General features: G+C 37.3%; 1 protein-coding gene across 4 annotated transcripts in view; it reads left to right on the top strand.

The window, feature by feature from the left end:
• The window catches only part of shank1 (SH3 and multiple ankyrin repeat domains 1), a 94,829-nt gene that overhangs the window by 48,849 nt on the left and 18,793 nt on the right, over positions 1-27,187 (top strand). For all 4 annotated transcript variants that reach the window (XM_028042400.1, XM_028042402.1, XM_028042401.1 and 1 more), the window contains exons 8-19: positions 17-133; positions 548-625; positions 1,790-1,856; positions 2,184-2,353; positions 3,064-3,185; positions 6,609-6,760; positions 7,992-8,105; positions 8,863-8,938; positions 21,560-21,642; positions 21,741-21,865; positions 24,271-24,406; positions 24,492-24,572. In XM_028042400.1, the coding sequence (XP_027898201.1) occupies positions 17-133; positions 548-625; positions 1,790-1,856; positions 2,184-2,353; positions 3,064-3,185; positions 6,609-6,760; positions 7,992-8,105; positions 8,863-8,938; positions 21,560-21,642; positions 21,741-21,865; positions 24,271-24,406; positions 24,492-24,572 (1,321 nt within the window). The remainder of the gene's footprint in view (positions 1-16; positions 134-547; positions 626-1,789; positions 1,857-2,183; positions 2,354-3,063; positions 3,186-6,608; positions 6,761-7,991; positions 8,106-8,862; positions 8,939-21,559; positions 21,643-21,740; positions 21,866-24,270; positions 24,407-24,491; positions 24,573-27,187) is intronic.

The following is a 27,187-nucleotide window of genomic DNA, read 5'->3' as shown; positions in this document are numbered from 1 at the left end:
TCCTGACGACACGCAGGCCTGCCAAAACGGGAACTCGCAGCATCTGGAGCACCTGCTCTTCTACGGGGCGGATTCCTCCTCCCAGAACGCTTCTGGAAACACTGCCTTGCACATCTGTGCTTTATACAACAAGGTACTCAGTGAAAACACAAAACTGTTCAGGTAAAAACACAAAACAACGTTCAGGTAAAATAAACACAAAACAACGTTCAGGTAAATTTACAAAACTGTTCAGGTTAAAAAAAACACAAAATAACATTTAATTAAAAAACCAAAACGGTATTCAAGTAAAAAATAAATGTTCGATTAAGAAAACAAAATGGTGTTCAATTAAAAGAAATAAAAGTGTTCAGTTCAGAAACAAAGCATCAGAAACAAAGCAACATATGAAGCTGTTTAGTATATAGACAAATTTCATGTTATTTGTGTGAAAAATTAAACAAATTTCATTTAAATGTTCCTGAATGTTTTATTCCTTGTTCTTTTTGTGAATTATAAATGTATTTCTCAGCCTGAATTTTAATCAGACCTACCATGTTTGTTTTAGGAAAGCTGTGCACGAATCCTGCTGTACCGTGGAGCCAGTAAAGACATGAAGAACAACAGCGGCCAGACTCCGTTCCAGGTGAACTGGAAATGAATGAACAGTTCACCAGCTAATGAACTGTTCATTAGCAGGAAGGTTTAAAACCGGGAAAAGTTCCTATATTAACTTTTAACCATTATGTGACATGAAGGTGCTGGGTGATATCTGACCAACAAATCTATTAATGCAGAAAAGGAAAAAAGAGATAAACAAAAAAATCCAATGATTCCCAATCAGTTTAGTTTGGTTATTGTTTGTTTTAATTAAAAAATGTTTTTGTTATGCATATTTATTCTAAATATTACTGTAGTTCATTAAATAAACTTAAATAATACATTCATTTGTTATTTGTTATGTCTTTATCAAGCATGATGATTTTATTTTTTCATGATAAATCAGTTTAACATAATACATAATTCTAAATAATATTCACATACATAAAGGCTAATTTAAATAAATCTGGAAATGCAAACATTACATCATAATAAATGTATGTAAGATATTTAAGTGGATTTTAAGGTGTATTTGATGAGCCTTATGAACAGTTTAAATTGTTTTATGATGAACAGAGAAACAGGAAACATTAAGTAATTAAGCTTGAAATATTTAATTTTACCACTTAATAATTTTCAGTGTTACTTACTCATTTAACATTTAAATGTGTGTGTTTCTGATACATTACTGGCACATTAAAATAAGTATATAAAAATTATTCAGTAGTTTTTTCTTCACATTTTATTTAAATTACCAATTAAATAAATATCTACAGATTTATTTTTTGGAGGAAATTCATGTTTTTATTTACCTTAATATTCCTGGCTGATAATAATTATAAAATATTAGCTCAGTTATATCTAATTTTAATTTCTGTTCTAAATAATAATAATAAAATGTTATCAATAAATTATCTAAAGTTTAAAGTCAACAAGGAAATAAATGGTGCTACCCGATTGGCTGATTAGAAAACGCCAGACAGTCGTGTGTTGAGCAGCGATGCAGAAAAATATTTCACCTTATCAAACTGCATTTTATTTCAAAATCATATAAAAACATTAATTTGAAACTGTGTATAATCAGGGTCAACTGCTGTTCTGAGTTTAATGTTTTCAAAATGCATTTGTTTTCTGATAGTTTGGCAGTAAAAATGTTTTTTTTTTTTTTTTTTATGTACGTCATGTTTTATTTGCTTATTGCTTTGGTCAGGTGGCTGTTGTGTCCGGGCATTTTGAATTGGGGGAGATTATAAAAAACCACCGGGATACAGATGTGGGTAAGTGCTGCATAACATCTGTTTATGATGATGAAATTGTTAATTTGCTTCCATGCAGCAAGACTCTATTGTAATATTCTACTTTATGATCTTCCTCGCACGTTTTGAAGGTTTTTGGTTGTGGTGTTTTGGATTTTGTCTGTTTTTCCTCTTAGATTCTGTTCTGTCCTTCATCTTGTTGAACTCATCTGGTTGTGCAGCAAATAAATGGAGAACAAAAATGTTAGGAAAGAAGTTCTGACTTAAAGAAAGAAATTCATCCTTCGATCGATCATCTCCGAGATCACTCTCATGAGAGTGACGATCTGCTGGATGTTTTTCTCCTAGTTCCCTTTGTGGAGTCTCCAAAGTACGCCCCCCAGAGGAGAGAGAGCACCCGGACGCTGGCTGTGCCCCACCCCCACCCGTTTCTGCGGGCCAACAGCGACAGCAGCATGAATCTGCCGGACTGGATGGCTGTTCCCAACGCGCCGAGCACCAACATCGTTTCTGTGCAGGTATCGATCGCTGATCAGGGAGATTCAGCGCCTACGCTACAATGGCACATTACAACAAAAAAAAAAGAGTATTTCTGATGAAAAACTCAGTTTAAGATTAATCTCAGAAATATTTTAGAAGAAAAAAGTACATTTCTGCCGAAAAACTAAGAAATTTTGAGATTAATCTGAGAGATTTTCTAGAAGAAGACACTGAAATTTATGAAATTTAGAAATCGAAGATTTAAAATTTTTGAAATTGATTCACATATTTTATTATTTTTATTTATTAGTTATTTTTCTATTCAGCAACCTACAAGCTTCCTCTTTTATCACATTTTTTAAAAATATGGCTAAATTTGATAATGTGACAAAAAAACATTTAAACATTTTTAAACATTTAAATCACTATAACTGACATACATACAGAAAAAGAGAAAGTAAAAAATAAAAAAATTACTAGACCTCATTAATGTACAACACTGGGTTGCTTGATGTTTGTAATCTGTAATATGCAATGTTTTTTGAAACATTGCAAAGAAAATAAAGATGAAAAAGTAGAAAAATCTGAAGAAATTGAATATTTGTAGATCTAAATAGCATAAATTCAGGCAGATTTAGAAAACATTTGCTTCAGTAATAGTAAAACATAGATCTAAGTTAAGAGTAAGCATATTCATTATATTTACCCCCTTTTCCTTTCTTTTCCTTTCATTTGCTGTTTGTCTCAGGGGTATAAACACACAGGAACCCTGCGGAGCTCCAGCAGCCCCAGAGGAGCGAGGACGCGGTCCCCGTCCCGCGGACGGATCGGAGACAAGGAGGACCGGAGCCGGCAGAGCCAGAGACGGGGGTGAGCTGAAAACTGTCCTGCTGAGGATGAGCAGGAAACTAAACCTGACTCTGATTTGTACTGACGATGACTTGAGTGAAAAGATTTATGGAGGAGAATATTGGAAACTGCAGGAGATTGATGAAGTTTTATTGGGAATCCAAACTGAGATAAAAACTCAAAGTGACGGTTCGGTTTTAGGAAGTTAGAGATGAATTTTAGAGAAGGAAAGAATGGAGGATGAGAGATGAAGGAGGCAGGGGCGCAACTCCATATTTTTGAGGTGGATGCGAACATATCTTCGGCGCCCCCCCATATATCGAATGATGACTGAGGCCTGCTCTTGCTTTGAAATATCAGGTGTGCAGTCCAGTTCCACTGCAAAGTACTTAGAGGACTTGATCTTGGCAGATATTTTACTCAAAACACACTCTGATATTGAATCTAAAAATTCATTCTGAGTGCACCATGTCAGATATCCAGTGGTTTGTTTGGAGACAGCCTTTCTAAGATGCTCTGCCAGTGTTACATCATATTGCGCTATGAGCTCAAGGATTCCCAGAAAATTTCCATTTTTAGGATTTCCTAACTGAGAATTTTTCCCCCTTAGTGGCAAGTTTCTCTCTGCAAGGAAAAGTATGCAGTCGATAACTCTAGTCAACACACTTCTCCAGTGTGCTTTTTCAGCTGCCATGGTTTTCTGCAGTTCACTATCAATAGTCTTACCTAGGCGTAAGCGAGATGCCATTTCTTTCCACGTCAGATAAGCATTTATGTGAGAACTACTGGTTTCATGGTGCTTCTGTGTTTTTGAAAGACATCCCCAGTTATTATACCCCTCCACAAGGCATGTGTCAAGAACTTTAGCTTCACCAAAAAGCTTACATGCAAAACAATAGACTCTGTTAGTATTTTTAGAATACAGTAACCAATCTCGTTCAACTTTCTCTCCATTAGACAGTAAATGAAAACAGTATGCTTTGGAAAAACACCTCTTATTCTTCTCTGATCTTGGATATGGGCCATCAGAAACTTTCTGTGGGCCATTTACAACCATGTACTGCCTAAATGTGTCCCCCATTTTGTGTGGTAAAGGCCATTCAGATGGTTCTTCTGAATAAAGCCTTGTCTCGGCTCTCTCCTCCGCAGCTCTGTGCTTCTCTCTCTCTTCATCATCTAGTCCTCTCTGCTCTTCCTCTCCCTCATCTGCACCTTTCTGTTTCTCGTGGTTGACTCACCATGACTGCCTGCACTAATTTTCCCCAAAAAAGAACACGATCAAAGATGGTCATCAGAAACTCAAACCATCATGGTATATAGGTTTTTGTTGCTTTCCTAATGCCTACCTGATCTCATCACTTGTCTCCTCTATCACTGACCTCATGTCTGTCTCCTTCATCCCTTGTCTGTGGTGTTCTCCACTAAGTCATGTGGTCAAAAAAGCATTATTAGTTGTAAAAATTACAGATCTTACCGTTTTTAAAAATAATGTTTAAAAATGTGTGCTTGAGATGGACTAGTTGCTCCCTCACTTCCACCTGCATTAGACCAACCTGTTGCCTTCCCCTGTCTGTCCTGATTCTTCCTCTTTCATCATCTTCTCTTCTTTCTCTCCACCATCACAGCTGAATGACATCAATTTTGTGTTAAATAGGCTTAGAAAATACAGCAGTCAAACTACAATAGAAATTAAACTTTAATTTAAATCATCTCCTTGTTGGATAACAGTTACTGATTGGACATTACATCTGATCTGACTTATCAGATACATCACAACATCACTGTAGTGGTATTGAAAAGGCATTTAAACACAAGTGTCCCCCTGCCAAAAAGGTTGGTAAAATAGGTCACCAACCTTTTTGAGTTTAAGGGCTTTAGTGACTCTGATGACTAATTTGTCTGATACACGCATGAACTTGAACAACTCATCTTTAATTAAAGAATCCATAATACGTATGAGTGAAAAAAATGCACCCAGGAGGGCTAAGTGTTGGACCATAGCTGGGCACTGCCGCCACAGCAGCTTTAGCTTTCCTGTGTTAATATTTCCTGAGTTTTATTTCGGTCATTCTTACTTAGTGCGCGGTTATGTGTCTGTGACAGGTTTATGTATCAGATATTCATAGAAATACAAAACAAATCGCGTCCCTTAATGGTTTAATAGGGGAGGCAACTTTTAACAGCAAATATGGGACGATTCCGTATTAGGCTAGCTGCTAGCTTTAGCTAACTTGATTATTTACAGCCCTCCTGTCCTGCTAATACACTGACGGTACTTACCTAATATCTTTCAACCACATTGAAAGGCTTTTTTTCATCCCGCCAACATCTTTATCCTTCTCCCTTTTACTTTTTCTGTTTTGCGCCCCGGACAGCTTTTTTTTCTGCCGCTCCATTTTGTCAAGTGCACTACGAGTGGTAGTCTAAAATAAAAAAAAAAAAAAAAAAAAAAACACGCCTGCGTACTCTTAGGGGCGCGTGCACAGCCACCTGCATGGGAGGAGCAGAGGGGCGCCTAATCAGTGCTGTTCCCCTGTTATTGATCATTTCTTTCTGTTAATTATAGAAAATGCCAACAAGAAAAAAACATTTTTCGAGACGGGGTTTTGGCGCCCCCTCTAGTGCAGCGCCCCTATGCGTTGCATACCCTGCATACCCACTTTTTGCGCCACTGGAAGGAGGCACAAGTTAATTTTCAGCAAAATATTGGAGCTTTTTAAAGTCAATAATTTATAAATATTGACAAAAAACACTGTACTTTTAGGAGTATTTTTACTTTACTGTACTTTTCACTTGCACTTGAGTAATATTTTTCTAAAGTATTGCTACTCTTACTGGAGTAAAAGTTCTGAATACTCACTGAGTAACTTAACTAAATGAAAAATAAGCTTGTTTAAACCAAACATTCATCAAACACTCCTAAATAAGACAAAATAATAACTTGCAAGTAACTTTTCAACAACATATAAGAACATATTTAAGTCAATAATTTATTAATATTGATGAACAATGTACTAGTTCCACTGTCAGATTAGTTTGCTTATAACAAAACATATTTCTGTATTATAAGTGAAATAATCTGGCAGATTATCAATATTAAAGATTATTTACTTAAAAAACATTCTTATATGTTGCTGAAAAGTTAATTGTAAGTTAGTTTTGTCTTAATTAAAGTGTACTAAGATATTTGCAGTAGAAACTATAAAAAATACTTGGTCAGATTTTGTGTTTTTGCAGTGCAAAAAGAAGTTATTTGATAGAGTTGGACAAATGTAGTAACAATTTAGATATTAGCGAATAAAACAAGACATATAAACTCTTAAAATGCTCAAGTAAAGTTTATTACAGATTCTTATTTGTTTAAACCAAACCAGTTTAAGTGATAAATTTAAACACCTGTATGTTTGTTAAACCTCTCCTTAATCCTCTCCTGACTTTGACTAGGCCTCCCCCAACCTCCACCACCACCATACAAACCGCAGGCCAGCGCAGACGCCTCTACAGCGCCGTCCCAGGACGAGTCTTTGTAGCAACGCGGTCCCACTCCGCTCAGGGCGAGCGCGAGATAAGCTTCAGTAAAGGAGACAGGGTCAAAGGTGAAGCTCTTCCACAGTGCAACATCACTTCCTGATCACGAACCTCCATTTGGGAGTTTGTGGTTATGCATCTCGTCTGTTATGATCACAAATTCACTGAAGAGGGCAGGGATGTGGGATTAAAAAGGTAGGAATGAAGCGGCTACAATTCCTTGAAGAAGTATTCACACCCTCTGAATTTTACTTCGTCACAATCACTGACATCGAGTTTTACTTATTAATTTTGATAAGTGACACTAGCACCATATTATTTTTATGAATAAATGTTAAAAATTTGGACTGAAAAGAAAAGGTTAGCAAACATTTGTTTAGCTTGAAACTAAATATTTAGTTAGCAAATAATTTTTTTATCTTCAAAATAAATATTTAGCTATAAACTACAGATTTTGTTAAACAAAATGTTTAGCATCAAGACAAATAGATTGAAGCTAAATATTTAGTTATCAAACAAATTTTATAAATATTTAGTTAGCAAATAAAATTTTAACTTCAACATTTTTAGCATCAAGACAAATAGATTGAAGCTAAATATTGGCAAATAAAATTTTTAGCTGACAGCTAAATATTTAGTTGGCAAACAAAATTTTTAGCATCAAGACAAATACATTCAAAATAAATATTCAGTAAGGAAACAAAACTTTTTAGCTTCAAGATAAATAGATTCAAGTTAAATATTTAGTTAGCAAACATTTCTTTAATTTCAAGATAAATATTTAGCAAATCTCAGTGAGCTGAAGCTATTTCATAAAGGAAAATGTCTCTAAATATAAGAAGCTAGTAGCCCTAATGTTTGCAGCTTTACCTTTAATGTAGCCAAAAGCGAAAAGGGTGGGAATACTTTTGCTGGCAATGGAGGAAAGGGAGAGCGATAAAGGAGTTTTGATTCAGCTAAGCTAATTTAGGGGGAATATGTCCTGTTTTCTGGGTAAACATGAGTTTGTTGAACAGTCTTTAATGAGAGTGTAAGGTCTCCATATATGTTTATATCTAATGTCTGCAGGTATGAATATTTGTGTGTTTGTCAGTGAGTCTAAAGTGTCGCCAGGTATGTATGTCTTGGTGAGTATGTAGGGAGTTTGCATGTCTGTCTGTGTGTTTTTTAATTTTCTGTCTGCATAACCCTGGATGTCTTTTCATTTCTGTTCTTGTTTTCTGTGTGAGAGACTAGCTAGAGACTAGTTTGTGTCTGTTGGGTTTTCTGTATTTGACCTGCTGACTTTTTTCCTCCTAGTGTTGAGTGTCGGCGAGGGCGGCTACTGGGAGGGGACAGTCAGAGGTCGCACGGGATGGTTCCCCTCCGACTGTGTGGAGGAAGTGGTGCTTCGAAGTCAGGACAACCGATCAGGTGAACAAACACATGAGTAAAAATATTGAATATTGTTTAGCCCAACACTAAGAGAAATGTTTGATTAGATTAATTTCACAATTACAGCTGTCTTTTAAATTGTTTTATTTAAACAAAACAATTTATGCTAGCTATGGCTAATTTAGCTTAATAAAGCTAAATTAGCTTTGTTAGCCAGTTTATGCTAATTTAGCTTAACAAAATAACTACATTCAAGCTAAATATTTAGCTTATTGCTAATTATGTAATTAAAAAACAAACTTTTTAGCTACAAGGTAATTAGATTCAAGCTAAATATTTTGCTTCAAGCTAGTTGAACATCTCGCTTGGAGCTAATTAGTAAATTAGCTATGGCTAAAATAAAATTGTCCCATTCTGAAATCTGATGGTAAAGATTCCCTGCAGAGGCTTTAGTGTTTTAGACTTTTTATTTTTTCTAGCTAAATATTTAGCTTGATTTAGCTTATTTAGCCTTAAACCTAAATATGTAAAGCTAATTATTTATTTCAAGCTAAACATTTAGTCAAAGCTTAATATTTAGTTAGCAAACAAGCTTTTTAGCTTCAAGATAATGGATTTAAGCTAAATATTTTGCTCAAAGCCAAGGCTAATTTCTTGGTTAGCATTAGATTCAAACTAAATATATGACATGAAGCTATTTAGTAAATTAGATAAATCAAAAAAAACAACCCCGCTGAAAGCAGGTGTTTAGATTTTTTTTTATTCACACTTTGAATCAAATCATTTTATGTTTCAGAGAGTCGTGGAGAACGAGCCAAAAGGTTGTTCCGCCACTACACTGTGGGATCATATGACAGCTTTGATGCTCCAAGGTAGGAACAAAAAGCTGTTTTTCTCCTTCATGTCTGTAAAAATAATTGAAAACTGCCGTATTACGGAAACTGCTTTTCCAGAAAATTAAGTTTCAGTTGCCGCTGAAAGTCAAGGATGAGTGTCTAGAGTATTTTCAGTACTTTGTTAAAGAGAAAATATTATTTGATTGCTTGCTTTTTGTTGATTTGCATGGATATATTTTGTCTTCTAATCAAGAGGAAAATAAATCAAATTTTGCTCAAGACCAATGTTTATAAAAACCTGGTTAGGTAATTCGAATATTTATTTATTTATTTATTTTGTAGGTTTTATGTTTTACAATCACATGTGATATCACAACGGTATGAAAAAAACTCTGTATATAAAATCATTTTAACTATTCCATCTTCTCTTTCATCAAAAAATGAGTTTCTAATCTAGAATCTGTTGCCTATTTCTGAAACTAATATCCAGGATGATCATGTTAAAAGCATTTAAGTCAGTGGTGTCCAAACTGTTTGCCATGAGGTCCAAATTCACAACTTGAAAAATCATTTTTGCTAACCAAAACCTGTTCATGACATTATTTGCACAAAATTATTCTTAAATAATGAGATTTTAGTTTGATCAGTTCAGAATGAGTTGTTTTAGGGCGTCTTGTCACTTCACATCAGAATAAGCTGTTGCTGGCCACACCTGGCCAACAGATGTGCAATTATACAACCGTGCAGCTCTGAAAAGCAAAAGTGGAGCCTAATGCACAATGAACAAGATTGCGGCAAGTGGTTTCTTGATGGTAAGTCAACAACAAAACGCTTGTCTTTTCCAGCAGCCATTGTACATTGCATACAGCAATAAAACCAGCTGACCAAACATGCTGGAGCTCAGCTTGCTAGGCGACGGGCCATCAAATGTGACTTAACAATGAGGAGGTTTTTGAAACAACACTACAAAAGAGCCGGGTGTTTTCTGATGGACAAATAATCAGCTGGCTGATAAAAATAATCAGCTGATTATTTGTCCATCCATCGGGTGATTTTGCTGTTTTTAAAAGTAGTTTAGACTCGCATGGAAAAACATACAAAATGTGAATTTTTCACATTAGGTCTCCTTTTAATTTGACTCGGTGAAACATACAGAAACCCTGATTATGGTTGGGAGTTGTACAAAATCCTTCAGAGGACCACACTTTGGACACCCCTGATTTATGAGTTGCACCGTAGTTTTGCCGCTTTTCATAATTATGTCCTGCTGTTGTGACCTGATTGAATTTATCTTGTGTTGTCAACATGCAGTTAATCACTGAGCAGAAATCCTGTAATTACTGATCACACTCTATGTATTATTCATATTTTTCATCATTCAGCTGTTATTTTCCTCCTATCACTCACTTTAAAACTCTAATATATTAACATCAACAACCTGCAGATTTACACATGTATGTTTGAACGCACGCGTCATTCACACATTCATCGATGGAGTTCTTTTGGACTTTAAGGCTGACTCAGATCCGCCCACTTTTATCGTTTCACCTATCTTTCTTTTCATCCGTTCATCCGTTTATGTTTGGCTGAATCTCCGGACCGTTTCTGCTTCCCGCCCTCGCGCTCTAGTCATCGCTGCACTCCGAACCCCCCTTGCACTTTTTAATTTTCTTTCTATCACCCTCGCTTCGCCTGCGGTGTCTCCATCTGGAGGTCAGACAGCGGAGGGCGATCGAGAGGCAGAGGAGAGAGAGGAGCTGGGATTGAAGCAGACTGTGGCTTTTGGGGATTGGGATTATTTTCAGGAAAGTTTCTCTGTGGAGGCTGGAGTTGCTGTCGGGAAAATATTGATGAGTGAAAAAAATCGTTTTGGTTCTGAACCTCAGTTTGTTCTGATGGAAGGATTTGACTAGACATCTAGAAACTCCTTCTGTCCATCCATCCATCCATCCGTCCATCCATCCATCCATCCATCCATCCATCCATCCATACGTTTGTCCATCCATCCATCCATCCATCCATCATCCATAAGTTTGTCCATCCATCCATCCATTCATCCATCCATCCATCCATACGTTTGTCCATACGTTTGTCCATCCATCCATCCATCCATCCATCCATCCATCCATCCATATGTTTGTCCATCCATCCATCCATCCATCCATCCATCCATCCATCCATATGTTTGTCCATCCATCCATCCATCCATCCATCCATCCATCCATCCATCCATCCATAAGTTTGTCCATCCATCCATCCATCCATCCATCCATAAGTTTGTCCATCCATCCGTCTGTCCGTCCGTCCCATAAGTTTTTCCCTTCCTCCCAGGTTCTATATTCAGAGCCTGGCTGTTGCAGTAATATCTACTATAAGTTCATTGTGAACTTTAGTATTTCATTCTGCAGAGATTCATTTCAACCTGCAGACCTCTGAAGGCAAAACCTTTACAGGAAGTTCAGCTCAAACTGTATAAAACTAAATCATCTGTGGTTCCTGGACAGTTCTGGACTAAATTCAGGACTTCTTACTTTTATAATGGATGTTTAAAAGCAGTCCTGACAATGAAAGATTAATCTTTCTGGACTGTTGTGTGTAAATGGTTAAAGACTGGATCCTCTTACGATGGATCCGTTTAGCGAACACCATGTGCGAACACAAACATGTGATCCTGTGGACCTTCTGTCAACATTCGCTCCACCCAGCCCAGCTTTCCCCGTTTCGCTCAATCACAGCGGCGCCGAGCGTGGAGGAAAACAAAACGGCAGAGGCATGAGAGGAGAGCGGGCGAGAGCCGCGGTTGAAGACAGGAGGGAAGCGAGAGGATGACAGGAACGGAGGGAAAATGGAGGGAGGGAGGGTGAGTTGACGGAGGACGGGTTAAACGTACGTGGTAGGAAGCGACGGAGAGATGATGTGAGTGCCACTCGTCTCCCATCTGCATCCAAAGCCTCTGCAGTGCCTCATTCATGCTTTGTTTACATCAGGCAGCAGGAAGTAGTTCATGTTGTTTGAGTACAACAAAGAGATTAGAGGTTACCAACCAAAAACTGTTCTTTAAAACTTTGTTCAATCTATTTTTCTTTAGCTTTTTTCTATTAGCTTTAAAAAATTCTCCAAATTTCTGTGATTATGTGAACGTCTCTCATCCGTAGTGTTCAAATAATCCTTTCAATAAAACCTGACTTCATCTTCAGCTGTCTGGTGGAAGCTAGGGCTGCAGCTAATGATCATTTGTTTTGCTAATTCAATCAATCAATCAATGAAATTTTATTTGTGTAGCATATTTCAGAGGAAAGACTTTAGTCGACTCTCTCACTGCCAGCTAAGCTAGGTTGGTGGAATCAACCAGCTCACCCACTCTTTTTTAGTTACCTAGCAACTCAGTCATTCTTTGGTTACCTAGCAACAACCTGTTGCTTGCACAGCAGCAGTTTACGGTTTCTCCACTTCCTCATGACTGCTTAAAAATAAAAAAACAACGGCGTGGAGTGAAAGCTGTGGATAAAACAGATATCTAAAAAAAAAACCTAATCAATAATTATCCATCAACTGATATGAAACGCTGATATCGTGACACGTTTTTCAGCCATGTTGTCTAGCACTAATAGATCCCTAAATAAGCAAAGACAGCAAAAAACAGCTGATTTGGGGTTTAGTTACGCTTAATACAGTCCCAATAAATTATCAGTAGGTGTCGCTGATGACATTAGGGTTGGGGAACTTAAAGTTTTATCACGATAACTATAAACATGCCGATATTTGCTGGTCCTTTTTTGTATAACTGTATGACTGTGACTGCATGACAGCAATTCTAAAAAAACATTCCCATTTGTAATACCAGTCTCATAAAGAAGTGATTTGTCTCCCTAAGTTGCACATTTATTTTTCTATTTATTGATACTGTCATTGAAAACAGTGGATAAAATAGCAAAGCTAACTATCCTGAGAATACGGACAGTTTTGGGGATTTTTGACATCATTAATTGGAATTATAGTGATGATGTTTAATCAAAATTATTATTCTGATGAGAGACTATCGCGATAAATCAAGTGACATGTAGACCTAACAGAACAAACAGTTCATCAATTAATCACAGGATAAAAATTGATTTATCTTTCTACCAAAAACTGGATGATAAAAGCACCAGTGTTAAATGTTTATTAGAATTTAAAGTTTATTTACCTTTCAGAATTTGATCTTTTATGTCATTAAAAGAACATAAAAGAAAAATTATATACAATTTTTTATATAAAATTTAAAGCAATTTTATATTACTTCAAAATGGCCTTAAAACAACAATCTTTCATCAGAATAACTTCTAAAAACAATTATGGCGACAGACGTAATGGTATACGATGAGGTCCAGCCCTAACTCCACCTCTGGGTGTAGAAGCCGATGGATGATGGATGTCCAGTGAATTGGAAATCACGTCAAATTGTTTGTGAGCGTGAAAAAGAGGAGGCTGAGGTGTGCTCTGAATGAGTGGTGCTGGAAACCCCTCTGAACCATCTCTGTATCTCTTCTACTTCTTTAAGCCACCGTCTTCCTCTCCTCCTCTTCCTCCTCCTCCTTCCTCTCTCTCTGTGCCGCAGTCGCAGCTAACCATCTCAATCCCTCAGTCCCTCTGATTCCTCCTCCTCCTCTCCGTCTTAAGTATGAAGGGGCTGGGAGAGCTTGGCCCTCTCCCTTTCCCTTCCTCTGTCTCTCTCTTCTCCTCTTCCTCCTCTCGTCCTCCTCCTTTCTCACCGCTCGCGCTTGCCGCTGTCTCGCTGGAAGACGAGAAGGAGAAGGACCAGGAGAAGGAGGAGGAGGAGAGGGAGGGGAGGAAATGGCGATGGGGGCATGCGGCGAGGAGGATGTCTCCCTCTCCCTCTCCCTCTCTTCTTCCTGGCCGTCGCTGGGCCCTGTGAACAGGAGCGTCTGGTTCATTTACAGGTACCTGCCATGGCTTTTCATGCCTCCTCTTCCTCTTCCTCCAGCTGCTGGAGGAAGAGGAGGAGGAAGAGGAAGAGGGGGGATGCATGCATGTAGAAACGGCGGCGGTGCAACATCGACCGGATCGGCAGATGTTGCAGAGCGTGCGCGCAGACAGATGTTTGATCCGGCCGTTCCGTGTGATTCGCTCCGCCAACATGTGAGAGTGTGTCGCGTTTCTCGCGCGCCGCTCTGAACAAATGTCCTCTGGCGGTGCTGCACTGGCTGATGCCTGCTGCTGTTACTGATGTGCTGCCTGATTGCGTGTTTGTTTATGTCAGTGCTGAACCAAAGTGTGTGCGCCGCATTTGCTACCATCCTGCAAAAAAAATAAAAAAGATGATTTTTTTAAAAGAAATTTTAAGGTAATTTCTCCAGCTGCTGTCATGTCACAGAGGAACATGCAACACCTGAAACTTGGGTCTGGTTTGATGCGTGGTGTGTTGTTTTCGTGTGTGTGTGTGTGGGCGTGTGTGTGAGACGTCTCCAGCTTTCAGTGAGGGAGTTTTAGCGATGCGGCATGCGTGACAAGTTCCAGCATCTTTCTGACTTCTCTATGGAAGCCTGCTCAGGCCAAAACTGTCCAATCTGTGTTTGCTTTTACAAAATTAAAACATTATGTCCCGTTGAGAGTTTGGTACTAACTAGTTACTTTTACTTGAGTAACTTTTTGGAATTTTTTAAAACATTTTTACTACACTGAAAAAATACAAAATAATACCAAGTTCTTTTTATCTTGTTTGTACTGCAATTATCTTCTTTTTTTGAAGTATTACAAAACTAACTTATTTCTGTGTAATATAGGAACTTCTTTTGTGTCAATAATTCCTAACTATTGATGAAAAAGTACTAGTTGCATTGGTAGATTATTTCACTTACAATATGGAAATAATCTAAGTGGAATAATTTGCAAATGGAAGTAATACTTTTTCATCAATGTTAAATTACTGACTTAAAGCAAAGCTCTTGTATCTTGCATACGTTACTTATCAGTTAGTTTTGTCTCATTTCAAGTTTAGTAAGATATTTGCACTAGAAACCACTCAAAATACTTTTTGGACTGGAATGTAAAGTTTTTCTTTACACAAGTAATTTTATTATGCTGTATAGCTTCTCTTGCATAAAATTCTGGATACATTGAGTAACAAACAAGTTTAACCAAAACAAATCACCAGACACAGACACACACCTGCAGTTTTTGTTGTAGTTTTATACGTTTTATATCGAAAGAAACTGAAAAATGTTTCTTTCGCCTGAATTTGTTGATTCATAATTTATATGAATTATTTTCATTTTGGTCTCCAAAATACAAAACTTTCCATGTAACTTTATATTTTGATGATGTAATTTTTAAATATTAAATGATTAATGTTTCAACCAGTTACTCAGTAATTGAGTAGACTTTTCACCAAATACTTTTTTACTCAAGTGATTTCTTGGATGGCTACTTTTTACTTTTACTTAATTAACAATATTTTGAATTAGCTCTACTCTTGAGTAGAGTGTTTTTGTGATTCTACTCCCGGGTCCGTGGTTGTGTCTTCTAAATGTAAAGACAGATGTGGATTTGTGTGCTATTCCCCAATTTTTGAAGCTAAAACCTTTTTCAAACATGGAGTGTAGCTGCGGTTGTGTTTGACTTGACAGCTTCAGAAAATGAAACTTAAAAAAAACAATCCATTTAGAGCAGGAAGTGGTTCTCAAACATTTTCCCACTCTTTTTAAAAGTCATTGTTGAAGCAGCTTTGGTTCATTTTTTGTTGATACGAGTCTTGATAATATTTTCCTTGCTAAAGTTCCTCCAATCCACCGTATTGTGGGACAATTGCTTGTCTATGGGGGAATTTTTCTGCCATAATCCAAGAGCGCACATTTTCAGTCTGAAAGCAGGATTTTATGTCTTTTGTTCTCAAAACTTTTAATACTTTTGCTGACATTTTTATTTTGAAAGCAGGACTTTATGTCTTTCTTCTCAAAACTTTTGTAATGCTCAAAACTTCTCACGCTCACACTTAGTCTCTGCTTGCTTCTGGAACAAAAAATACACCGTCGCCTAGCAACCTCTCAGCCAATAGGATGAAAGTGTTGTACTTGGTGCACTTGTTTCCTTCTGTTATCGATTTTCATTGAGTTAGGAAATAAACTCTTTAATTCAAACTAAATTAAAACTTGTTTAAACAATGAAAATCCTTCTATAAAATTAACATTTTAACAGGAAATGCAACTTTTTGCACATCAACAGTTTTTGTGATTTTAATTTAATAAACACTTGTGTGAAAATATATTCTAATTTACTGAATATGACTGTAAATGTTAACATAAGATGGAGATTATTCATTTAGTACTAACATTAACATAATAACCAGGATGTGGAGGAGTTGACCACTAACCGGGACATTCATAGCAGCGGCACTCGAAGCTCCGCCCCCTCCAGAGTCACCGCGTTGCTAAGCAACTTATCAAACACTTTACATTCGTACAAATCAGTTGCAGGCTGTGCAACCGATTTGAGGAAGTTGGAGGTATTTCCTGCTTTTATTGTGATTAAAGCTCTGAGCGTGTTCCAGCCGACTCTAGTTTCATCTGTTTTGTGAAATGCAAACATATTTTGGAACGCTTCTGCTGCGACGCCATATTGGGTATTTTCAAAAGCAACTACTGAGAACAACTTCTGGGTCTTGATTCCTGTCCCTACCAGAAACCCAGTGGAAACTCAGCAGCCCTGGGGAAGCAGAGGACTGAAAGATCTGTTTAGCAAAGTGACACAGACTTTTTTTAAACTCCCATTTGGTCGAGAAGACTTATCCAGTTGGTTGGATCAGCTGATGCCACTTGGTGCCGACGACAGCAGCAGAGGCTGAGTCAGAGTTACGCCGTTTGGATGTGATGCAGCCGCTAAAACAAACAGACTGATTATAAGTGCAGCATTCCCCTTGCAGCGGCCAGCTCATTATATATTTGGAAGCTGTTTCTGTCAGTGTTTGTTCACACTGTGGGGCACGTGGCAGCCTGTGAGTTACACTCACCAAGCACCGAATGCATCAACACACAGATCTGCTTCACTGTGTCATCTTGCTGAATAACGTATGATGCAGATGGAGGTCTGCTGGTCAGTAAGAAAACACAACGGATTAGTTTGTGTTCTCATTCTGTCAGTCAGGGACGCATCATGTAGTTTTTGTTGTTTTTTAAGTCAGATTATTTAAAAGGATTGTTTTTGCTTCTACTTTGTCAGTGTTTTATTGGGAGTTTTATTGGGATCAGCACATTTTGGTGTGAAAAGTGGAAGGAAAACGACACAGGATGTTATGCTTTTAGGGGTGCACCGATTTATTGGCCAGCTGATTTATCGATGCCGATTTCCTTAATTTTGGGAGATCGGTGATCCGCTGATTTTTACATGCGAAGCCGATATTATCCACCTCGGCAAAGGTCTAAAAATCAGCCACAGTCCTCTGCTCTCCTGTGAGACTGACAGACCGGCCCACCACATCATGTCTGCACGTTTACAGATAACAATAGTCACCCCAGTGTTGCCAATTCAGCAGCTTTCTTCCTACATTGAGCAACATTTCAGACAAAAACAAAATTGGCAGGTTAGGCTTTTTAAAAGATCGGTAATCGGCAGAAGTGCCTTTTTCTGACTTCTGAAAACAGTTAATTGTACCGGGTTTTATTTAAGGGTATCTGATTGAATCGAAGGTAATGCAGTTGCAAGCCTTTTTTTCCAAGAGTTATATTTATCACTTAAAATTTCAATAAAATACATCAAAGTTATTGGTTTAATGTTCCAAATGTGAAACAAGTTAATTAGCTTACAGACAGACACAGTAGTGTTGAGTAAAGCAGCATTCATCCATATTGATTCATTTTTTAAAATATACTTAAATAATTTAATAATCACATTCATCTGAATTTATGTTATTAATATTTTTTGGAATATTCTGACTGTTTTCCTCAGTGTTCTGGCTTTAATTCAAATTGAATTCAATTAAAAACTCATTTATTTGTTCAAATAGAAAATTAAAAGTCAGAACCAGAGTTGGGTAGTAACTAGTTACATTTACTTGAGTAACATTTTGGAAAGAAATATTTTTACTATGCTCTACTTTTTACTACTCTTACTTGAGTAAAATTTCTGAATAAAGTACAAGCTGGTTTCTAACAAAAATGTACTTAAAATAAGACAAATCTAACTTAAAAGTAACTTTTCAGCAAAAAATAGGATCCTGATTTAAGCAAATAATTCCTTAATATTAATAAAGACGTTTTAGTTCCACTGGCAGATTACATATAGATTATTTCATCTATAATTTTGCCAGCGGAATTTGTACTTTGTCACCAATATTAAGGAATTATTTACATAAAACAAGCTCCTATTTCTTGCTGAAAAAATATTTGTAAGTTAATTTAGCTATTTTAATAAGATATTTGCACTAGAAATAGACAAAAAAATTACTTGATAAGATTGTGTTTTTGCAGTGTGGTTTGACCTTAGCTCAATAATGAACTTAATCCTTCTTCCAATTACATTTTTAGAATGAAAATTAAACGTTTCACTGAGAACATGAAATAAATTCAGTCGCTGCTTGAGAGAGTTTCAGATTTGAGCCGCTGTAGCAGAAATGGACAAAAAGGGGGCAAGAATAACGCAGCTATGGCAGAGACAGAGTGTCTCTCTCAGCTCATAGACAGAATCACACACTTAATAGAGTGAATGAAAAAGATCCCAGAGGAGGAAATGTGATTAGGAGGGAAAACTAACTGATCAGAGAGGGATCAGGACAGAGGAGCAGCCTGGATGGAAACGAGGAAACGAGCGGCCTGAACAGATGGAGTGGGCTGGGACTATTTTGGTGCATGATGGGATTATCGGCATGTGGTTACAGTATGGTATAGCTGATACATATATATATATATATATATATATACACACACACACATATAAAGTCACTTACTGATTTATATGTTGTTCATTCATAAAAAGAGAAGCACAGCAGATGCTGACATGCTAGAGATGCTGACATGTAACTGTAAAGTCAATGAAAACTCTATTATATTAAGTTTCAATAAGAGCTGTTATTTATTAAAGTTACTACAAATAAAGCCAAAACTTAATGTCTGACATATTGATTGAGGTTCTTTACAGATTAGAAAAAACATGTCATAGTTTCCCCTGGTGGTTTGTCGGGGCGCTGCAGCAGTCATCCAGCGTCCTGCTGTGTTTTTTAGTTAAAAAACGTTTAAAGTTGACAGGAAGTTTGAAAATATCACTAAGGCTACGTTCACACCGCAGCCTAAAGTGACCCAATTATGATTTTTTGTGAAATCAGATGTTTTATTTTTGCATGTTTCCAATATATGCTGTATGTGTTCTCCAGTGTGAACTGCAAACGACCTGAAAGTCTCCCGCATGCGCAGTAGAGGGCGCAGTAACATCACACATAGAGAGTGTATTCAGTGTTTACCAACTGCCGTAAAAAACTAGAAGAAGAAGAAGTAGTCCTCAGTGTTTGCAGAAGTAAATGTGGATGCTAACGGTGGAGTATATTTTATGATTCTGAGGTTGTTGTCCAGCACTCTAACAACTTAATCCTCATTGTCGTTCGCCATGGTTATTACTTTTCTTCCCCCTAGATTAGAGAGGTTTGTTGAATATCAATGACGTTCAGGTCACATTAGACAGATTGGATACGTATCAGATTTCCAAGTGAGGAAAAAATCTGATCTGTGTTGTTCAGACTGTCATGAAAAGATCAAGTATAGGTCGCATTAAAGCAAAAAAAGAAAAAAAACGGATTTGTGTCTCTTCAGGTTGCAGTGTGAATGCAGTTTAGTTCATTATGTGTTGTAGGAAGACATTATTAACAATATCTAACCACCAACTATAAAGCCTTAAAAAAGGGGCAAACATTGAAAAAACCTAAAATAAATACACAAACGAAGATTATAATACTCCTCAACAGTATTATAAGCCTAGCAGCCTGCCAGGCTTATAATACTCCTCAACAGTATTATAAGCCTAGCAGCCTGCCAGGCTTATAATACTCCTCAACAGTATTATAAGCCTGGCAGCCCACCAGGCTTATAATACTGTTGAGCAACCCCTGCATGGCAACCAAGGAGAAAATTTCCACCAAACAACTCAGAGATTTTGGCATTAATTTTGCGTGTTTGCAAGAAAAACTGGAATATTTTCTGATTTCCAAAAGTTGTACATTAAGGAGAAAAAATTCCATTCCGGTCCAGAGTGTATCCCATTTCTACAGAGGTGATTGTCCTCAGCACAAAGATTAACTCCAGACATCAGGAGCTTGTATGGTGCGACCTCTGGAGGAGGCATTGTATTTTTCCTTTTGCTGAAAAACATTAGCATTGTTTCTGTTGAATAAATTCCCATATCCTTACGCCGATGACTCTTCCTGGTTTAACAGGAACCAGTCGTTTAGCTCAGTCGTTCGGTTAGCTCCACCTGTAAGCCTGCAGCTCTGCTCTGCTGTCGGTGACTAATAGTTCACCAGGACATCTCTTGGCTCGGCTCAGGACCTGCCCAACTTTCCCCGTGTCCAGTTCTAGCTGTTGCTGCGGCAACAAGCTGTACTGTATATAGCATTTCCTGCCGTCGATTCTGTTAAAAAAAAAAAAACTGGCATTCAGGAAAGCATCAACATGTTTTACAGTTTTTCTTTCAGTCTTAAAGCTGCAGCTTGTTGATGTAGTTTAGGCTGAATCAAACTGAGTTATTGTTGTTTTCACAATGCTGTCTTTGGTTTGTCAGATGACTAGGATGAGTAACAAACGCATAAAGAGAAATGCAAACATATAAATAGCAATGTTTTAAATCATAATACAAGTGTTTTTTTAAGTTATTGTCAGATTTTAGAAGACCTGGAGATGCATCATGCTTCAGTTTACTTTTTACTGTTTATCTAGTTTTCATATCTCTAATAGTTCTGGGAAATTTTAACAAAAAGATGTGTTTCTACTGGTTATAAAAGCTTGATTGTATAAAGATGAACACTTTTTGTTGTGCTTAACTTTTTCAACTATAAGACATTTACTGGTAAGTCTCCATCTGCATTGAACTCAAGTTGGGGGCCACACAAAATCCTTTCAAGGGCCACAAATAGTTCCTTGGACCTCATTTGGGACACGTCTGTTTTTAACCCTCGTTTGTCCTCGCATAGTTGGGTCCTGTTGGAGGTTTTTTCATATTAAATCTAATCACCCAGGCTTCTTTACATTATATTTTACCAACTGCTAAATTGGTTTATTTTGCTATTATATATATTATTATATGTATTTTACTATATATTAATTATATATAGCTATTATAATATGTTATGACTGGATTAATTCAGAGTTCTGTGTTTTACTAGATGAAGTAACTCTGGCACTGCATTTCTAAAAGACTAAACATTTTCCCTAAATGGTTTCATTGAAATCAAAGCTAAATATTTTCCATCACAAAGCTGTTAGAAGTTTAATAGTTCAATAAAAACAGTACAGACGCTGCTTTTCCTCTCAATGTTTTTGGTGGAAAGAAGCAAAGGCATCCATTAAAAATCTGCTTTTTACTTGGAACTTGAACTTGAAGAACTTTCTAATTCTGCATTCCCTTTATTTTCTGTTTTGTAACATTTCTAACAGTCTGACTCATCTCCTCTCTCTGTGATAGCGACTACATAATCAAGGAGAAGACGGTGCTTCTGCAGAAAAAAGACAGCGAGGGATTTGGCTTTGTGCTGCGAGGGGCCAAAGGTAAGAAATCTGAGATGAACTCGGAGTTGTCACACTGATTCATGCTCTGTAATAAAGTCGTTTAACGACCTGATCTTAATATTTCATGGTGTCCCCAGCTCAAACTCCCATTGAAGAGTTTACTCCCACTCCGGCCTTCCCGGCCCTGCAGTATTTGGAGTCGGTGGACGAGGGCGGCGTGGCGTGGAGAGCCGGTCTCAGGATGGGGGATTTCCTCATCGAGGTACAGCAATGATTTAGAACATTCAATAAATACAATCAACATGGGAAGATTAAATGTAACCCGTTATGCTTCCGTAAATGGGTTAGCCTGGGTCTATGGGAGATACAAAACATATTTATTGTACAAAATTATTTCTCTCTGCTCAGTTCAGAATGAGCTGTTTTAGAGCCTCGTGTCTCTTTAAATATTTAAAGCTGCTGCTGGCCACGCCCACCCCACCTCCACGTTTATGCTCACTTGTCAAAATGGGTTCAAACAGATGCGCAATAATGCATTCGCACATGTTTGAAAAGCAGAAGTAGAGCCTCCTGCACAACCAACAAGAATGCAACAAGTTGCATCTGGATGGTAAGTAAACAACAAAACACTGGTCTTTTCCAGCAGCCATTGTACAGCGCATACAGCGGTAAAACCAGCTGGCCAAATTCACTGGAGCTCAACTGATGTTGCTAGGAAATGGGCGGAGCTGCACTGGGGTTGCTAGGTAGCGGGCTGAGCTTATGAGGTTGCTAGGTAACGGGAAGTACCTGCTGATTTGTGACGCTACATCCTGGAGGTTTTTGAAACGGCTCATTTACCAGGCATCAAAAATCATGAAACTATTGCCACCAACTGTCTGTTTTTTTAAGTGCTTGGGTTGTTTTTATAAGCAGTAGAAACCAAAATGGAAGGATAAAAACGTGTGAAATGTGAATTTTTCATTAGTTACTTCATTACGTCTCCTTGCACCTTGGCAGAATGTAATAAAGAACCCACTGAAACCACAGTTTTGAGTTTGATTTCAAGCATTACAGACATTAGATATGAATATATAAACATTAGAGAAATGATAGAAGTTTTTTATTTTTACATTTTCCACAAATATCAACATCCCATAGAAAATGTTTTCAAACATTTTATTGCAAAACAACTCTGCAAGTATTTTTTTTTTCTTTTAAAAGATGATGTAACTTTTGCAGCCTTAAAGTTTTCTTTAGCTGGACTGAGAGCAAAATGGCTCTTTAAATTATGAAACGGGTGTAAGGACAAACTCCGTCACCAACATTTGTCTGAAGCAAGTTGCACCTTAATATTTCTGTGAAGTTATAATTCTGGCTGGGTGTTGGGCCACTCTGACTGGCAGAATTAGTAGGATTCATTTGAACTGATTGGCTTCTTGGCAGGAGCCCAACTTTTAAGCATATGTGGCATACATTTTTAATAGATGAGATACAGGCTTTGAGAAGGCCATTCAGGGAGTCTAATGTTAGCCTGGTTGATCCAGTTCTGATGTTGTCTTGTTGGAAAACCCAACTGTGTCAAAGTTTCAACAATTCAGCTGTTGATTTCGGATTAAGTTAAAGAATTTTAAGCTTTAACTTAATCTTGTTAAGTTAAAGCTTAAATTTTGTTATTAATGAACCAATGAAATTTGCTCTTTACTAGAGAATCCTGAAGGAGAAGATCCAGAAAAGAGTTCCTTTCTTTAAAAAGGAAAAATTCACATTTTGCATATTTTTGTACTTCCATTTGGATTTCTTTGTAAAAACAGCCCAGCATCTTAAAATCTACTCAGATGTTTTTGGGCAATAAGTTAATGTTTTTTGGTGTCTGGAAAATGAGCTGTTTCAAAAACCTGTCGATCATAACGTCACAAATCAGCAGCACAAACCCTCAGCTACCAGCTCCAGTGAAGCCCAGCCTGTTACCTAGCAACTCCAGCAGAGTTACGCCAGTTACCTAGCAACCTCGGCCGAGTTCCAGCATATTTGGTTAGCTGGTTTTATCGCAGTGTATGTGCTGTACAACGGCTGCTGGAAAAACACAAGTGGTTTGTTGTTGACTTACCATCCAGAAACCACTTGCTGATTTCTTATTGGTTGTGCAGGAGGCTCCACTTCTGCTCACATGTATGACTGTATAATTGTACGTCTGTTAGCAGCCATTTTCAGGTGTGTAGCCAGTAGCAGCTCATTTGGATTTATCATAATAATAATAACCTTTTACTCAACCATATAATAAACCTTGCTGAGATCTATAATATCTTTTTAAGAGGGACCTGGCAAGATAGCAGCACCGTTTACAAATATCCACTTTGACATTCAATCAGAGAAATCCATTTGTTTAGTTTTAAAAGCTTCAAAGCATAAAACAGTAAAAACGGTTAATAAAAATTTAACTATCAAAAGCAATAGTAGTTTAATTTAAAGTGACAAGAGGCCCTAAAACAGCTCATTCTGAACTTATCAGACTGAAATCTCATTGTCTAAGAATGATTTTGTGCAAAAACAGTAGCTGTTCTAACCTGTTCAAGGAAGTATGCTAGGTCACCTTTAAGTTTAACTTTGGCCTAGTCAAAGTGACTGAATAGAGGGTTGAAGAATAATTTTGATCTTCATAAAAACTTCGCTCTGTCTGCGCCTCAGGTCAACGGTCAGAACGTCGTGAAGGTCGGCCACCGGCAGGTCGTCAACATGATCCGGCAGGGCGGCAACAGCCTCATGGTGAAGGTTGTCATGGTAACCCGCAACCCCGACATGGAGGAAGGCGCGCGGAAGAAAAGTAAGAGCTACTGCAATCACTCACAATAACCGACAGCTCATCTGGAGCGGCTCGACCAACCACGGCTGCCTTCTCCTCTTTCCAGTCCCTCAGCAGAGCAAGAGGCTGAGCACTCCGGCCATCGCCCTGCGCTCCAAATCAATGACTTCAGAGCTGGAGGAGATGGGTAAGAAACAGGCCCAAATTAGCTTCTTTTTTATTTTTTTGGCAGAAGAAAGCAGGAGGATGGAGGAACATATTGCTATGGAGATGTAGATGAAGAACACAGGAGCTTTGCTGGTTAGAAACAGATTCAGGTAATGAGGAGGGATGGAGGCAGTGTGAAGACGGAGACGCTGGGAGTGTGAAGAGAACTTGAGCGAGGGATAAATTTAGACGCCAGTTATTTAGTTGCAGGAACGAGACGGAGAAGGCTGGCGTCGGATAATGGTCTCAATGCATTTCGCTGTGTTTTCAGAGGTGCCACAATGTCACTGCCAGCACTCCCGCTACAGGTAACCCCACCCAGAAACGTGTCGCTTTCCACCATGTGTGATCCCCCTCTCACCCCCTGCTTCTTTTAACCTTTAACCTCCTGCACCTCCTGCTCCTCCGCGGCCCTTTAGCGTCTGAGGACGACCAAACAGTCACAAACACACACCTGAGGAGAGGCGCCACACTGCAAAAACACAAAATATCACCAAGTATTTTGGTTTAGTTTCCTGTGTAAATATCTCAATACACTTGAAATAAGCAGAGTTGAATAAAGAATCAAAACATTTTACTCAAGTAAAAGTAAAAAGTACCCATTCAAGAAATTACTCAAGTAAGAGTAAAAAAGCATTTGGTAAAAAAGTCTACTCGGGTAATAATTTCAAAATTACATAATCAGATGGACCAAAATATAAATTTAAGTTGAAGTTTTGGTATTTCAAAGACTGAAATTACAATAATTCATATAAGTAATAGAAAAGTAGTCAAATCAGGCAAAATAAAATATTTCTAAATCAGTTTATTTCAATAAAAAACTTATGAAACTTTAACAGAAATTGCAGGTGTGTGTCTGTCTGTGTCTGGTGAAATTTTGGTTAAAACACGTTTGTTTTTCATTCAGCGGGTAGAAAATCCAAAGATTTTACTCAAATAAGAGAAGAGATACTTCATAATAAAATTATTCAGGTAAAAGTAACAAGTACAGCGTAATAAAAAAGATTTATTTTCAAAAACTTACTCAATTAAATGTAACTAATTACTACTCAACTCTGCTTAAAAACAACATATAGGAGCTTGTTTTATGTGGCATTTGTTCCATATTATAAGTAGGAATGCACGATATATTGGCACCAATATCAGTATCGGCCAATATTAGTCATTTTGAACACATTGTTATTGAGCCGATATTAACAATCGATATTAGTTTTAATCTTGTTGCTGTCTGTTTCTGGTTGTTTTCTTTCCCAAAGATGTCAAAACAGTTTAGAAATACATACAATATTGGTAAATATTGGTTATCGGCCAAAACAACAATATTAATATCGGATATTGATATTGGCCCAAATTTTCATATCCTAATTATAAGTTCCACTGGCAGATTATTTCATAATATTTTCCTATAACTCGTGCTGAATTGATTAATCGGATTAATCATGATTAACCGATTATTGAAATAATTGTCAACTAATTTAGTAATCGATTAATTGTTAACTGGAGTAAAGAGACTCAAAAAAGGAAATTGCTGAAAGAACAACACATACAGAGCTGCAATTAAGCAAAAACTGTACTTTTTGGATTTACGATTAAAAAAATGTAACTGTAGATATCTTCTGATAATTTTAGCTTCACCTGATTCAAAATCTGAAAAAAAACCTCTCCTATGAAGCACCTTTTGCTGTTCAATTATTAGTTGGTTTATCAATAAAAAGTCAACAGATCAGCCCATCACTGTGTTGATGTTAAGCACATTGATGGTAAAAGCGTTTTATGAACTGCAGATGCATCTTTTGCTGCTAATAATCAAGACCTTTATGTTGTTGCAGCTTAGGATATGACATTTTTATTTTCTTACTTTAAAAAGAAGCTTAAATTAATCTTTTCATTTATTTCTAATATTATGCAAAAAGGCTTAAGTACAAAATCTGCAGTGTGCCAATTTTTATTTATCTGATTAATAGATTAATTGTCAGAATAATCGATTAACCGATAACTAAAATAATTGTTACTTGCTGCCCTACTTATAATTAGCACTTTTTCATCAATATTAAGGAATTATTGACTTAAAACAAGCTCCTATATGTTGCTGAAAAGTTACTGTAAGTTAGTTTTGCCTTATTTCAAGTGTACTGAGATATTTGCACTACAAATTAGACAAAATACTGGGTACGATTTTGTGTTTTTGCAGTGCATTAAGTGTCCAAATTCCTCCTTTTTATTATAATCTTATGTTGAACATGTTTGTTAATTCCTCAGGAAGAAATCCCACCAAGAATAAAATTATTGAGATGAGTAATTTAACTTTGCTCCTGGTCTGTTCCTATGGTAACAGCAGTATCTCTATTTGAGGCAAAAATTGTGGGAGGAGAGTGCAAAGCGAGGGGTCAACGCCCCCACTCGCAGATCATAATGTCTGCCAATGTTTTAATTGTGGATTGCTTGAATCTTCTGGTGTTTACCGCTTCTGCTGGGTGGTTCTGAGCATGCTCAGTGAGCGCCTGATGATTAACAGGAGAACAGTGATAAACAGAGATGCTGGAGTCAGTCAGCTGGCTTTTCACAACTCCTGACATTAAATCTTAAAGGGGTAGT

Source organism: Xiphophorus couchianus, chromosome 16 (genome assembly GCF_001444195.1).
Source record: "Xiphophorus couchianus chromosome 16, X_couchianus-1.0, whole genome shotgun sequence".
In the NCBI taxonomy this organism is placed as follows: domain Eukaryota; kingdom Metazoa; phylum Chordata; class Actinopteri; order Cyprinodontiformes; family Poeciliidae; genus Xiphophorus; species Xiphophorus couchianus.
Note: the sequence above shows the minus strand (reverse complement) of the source record. Positions and strands in the feature narration are given on the sequence as shown.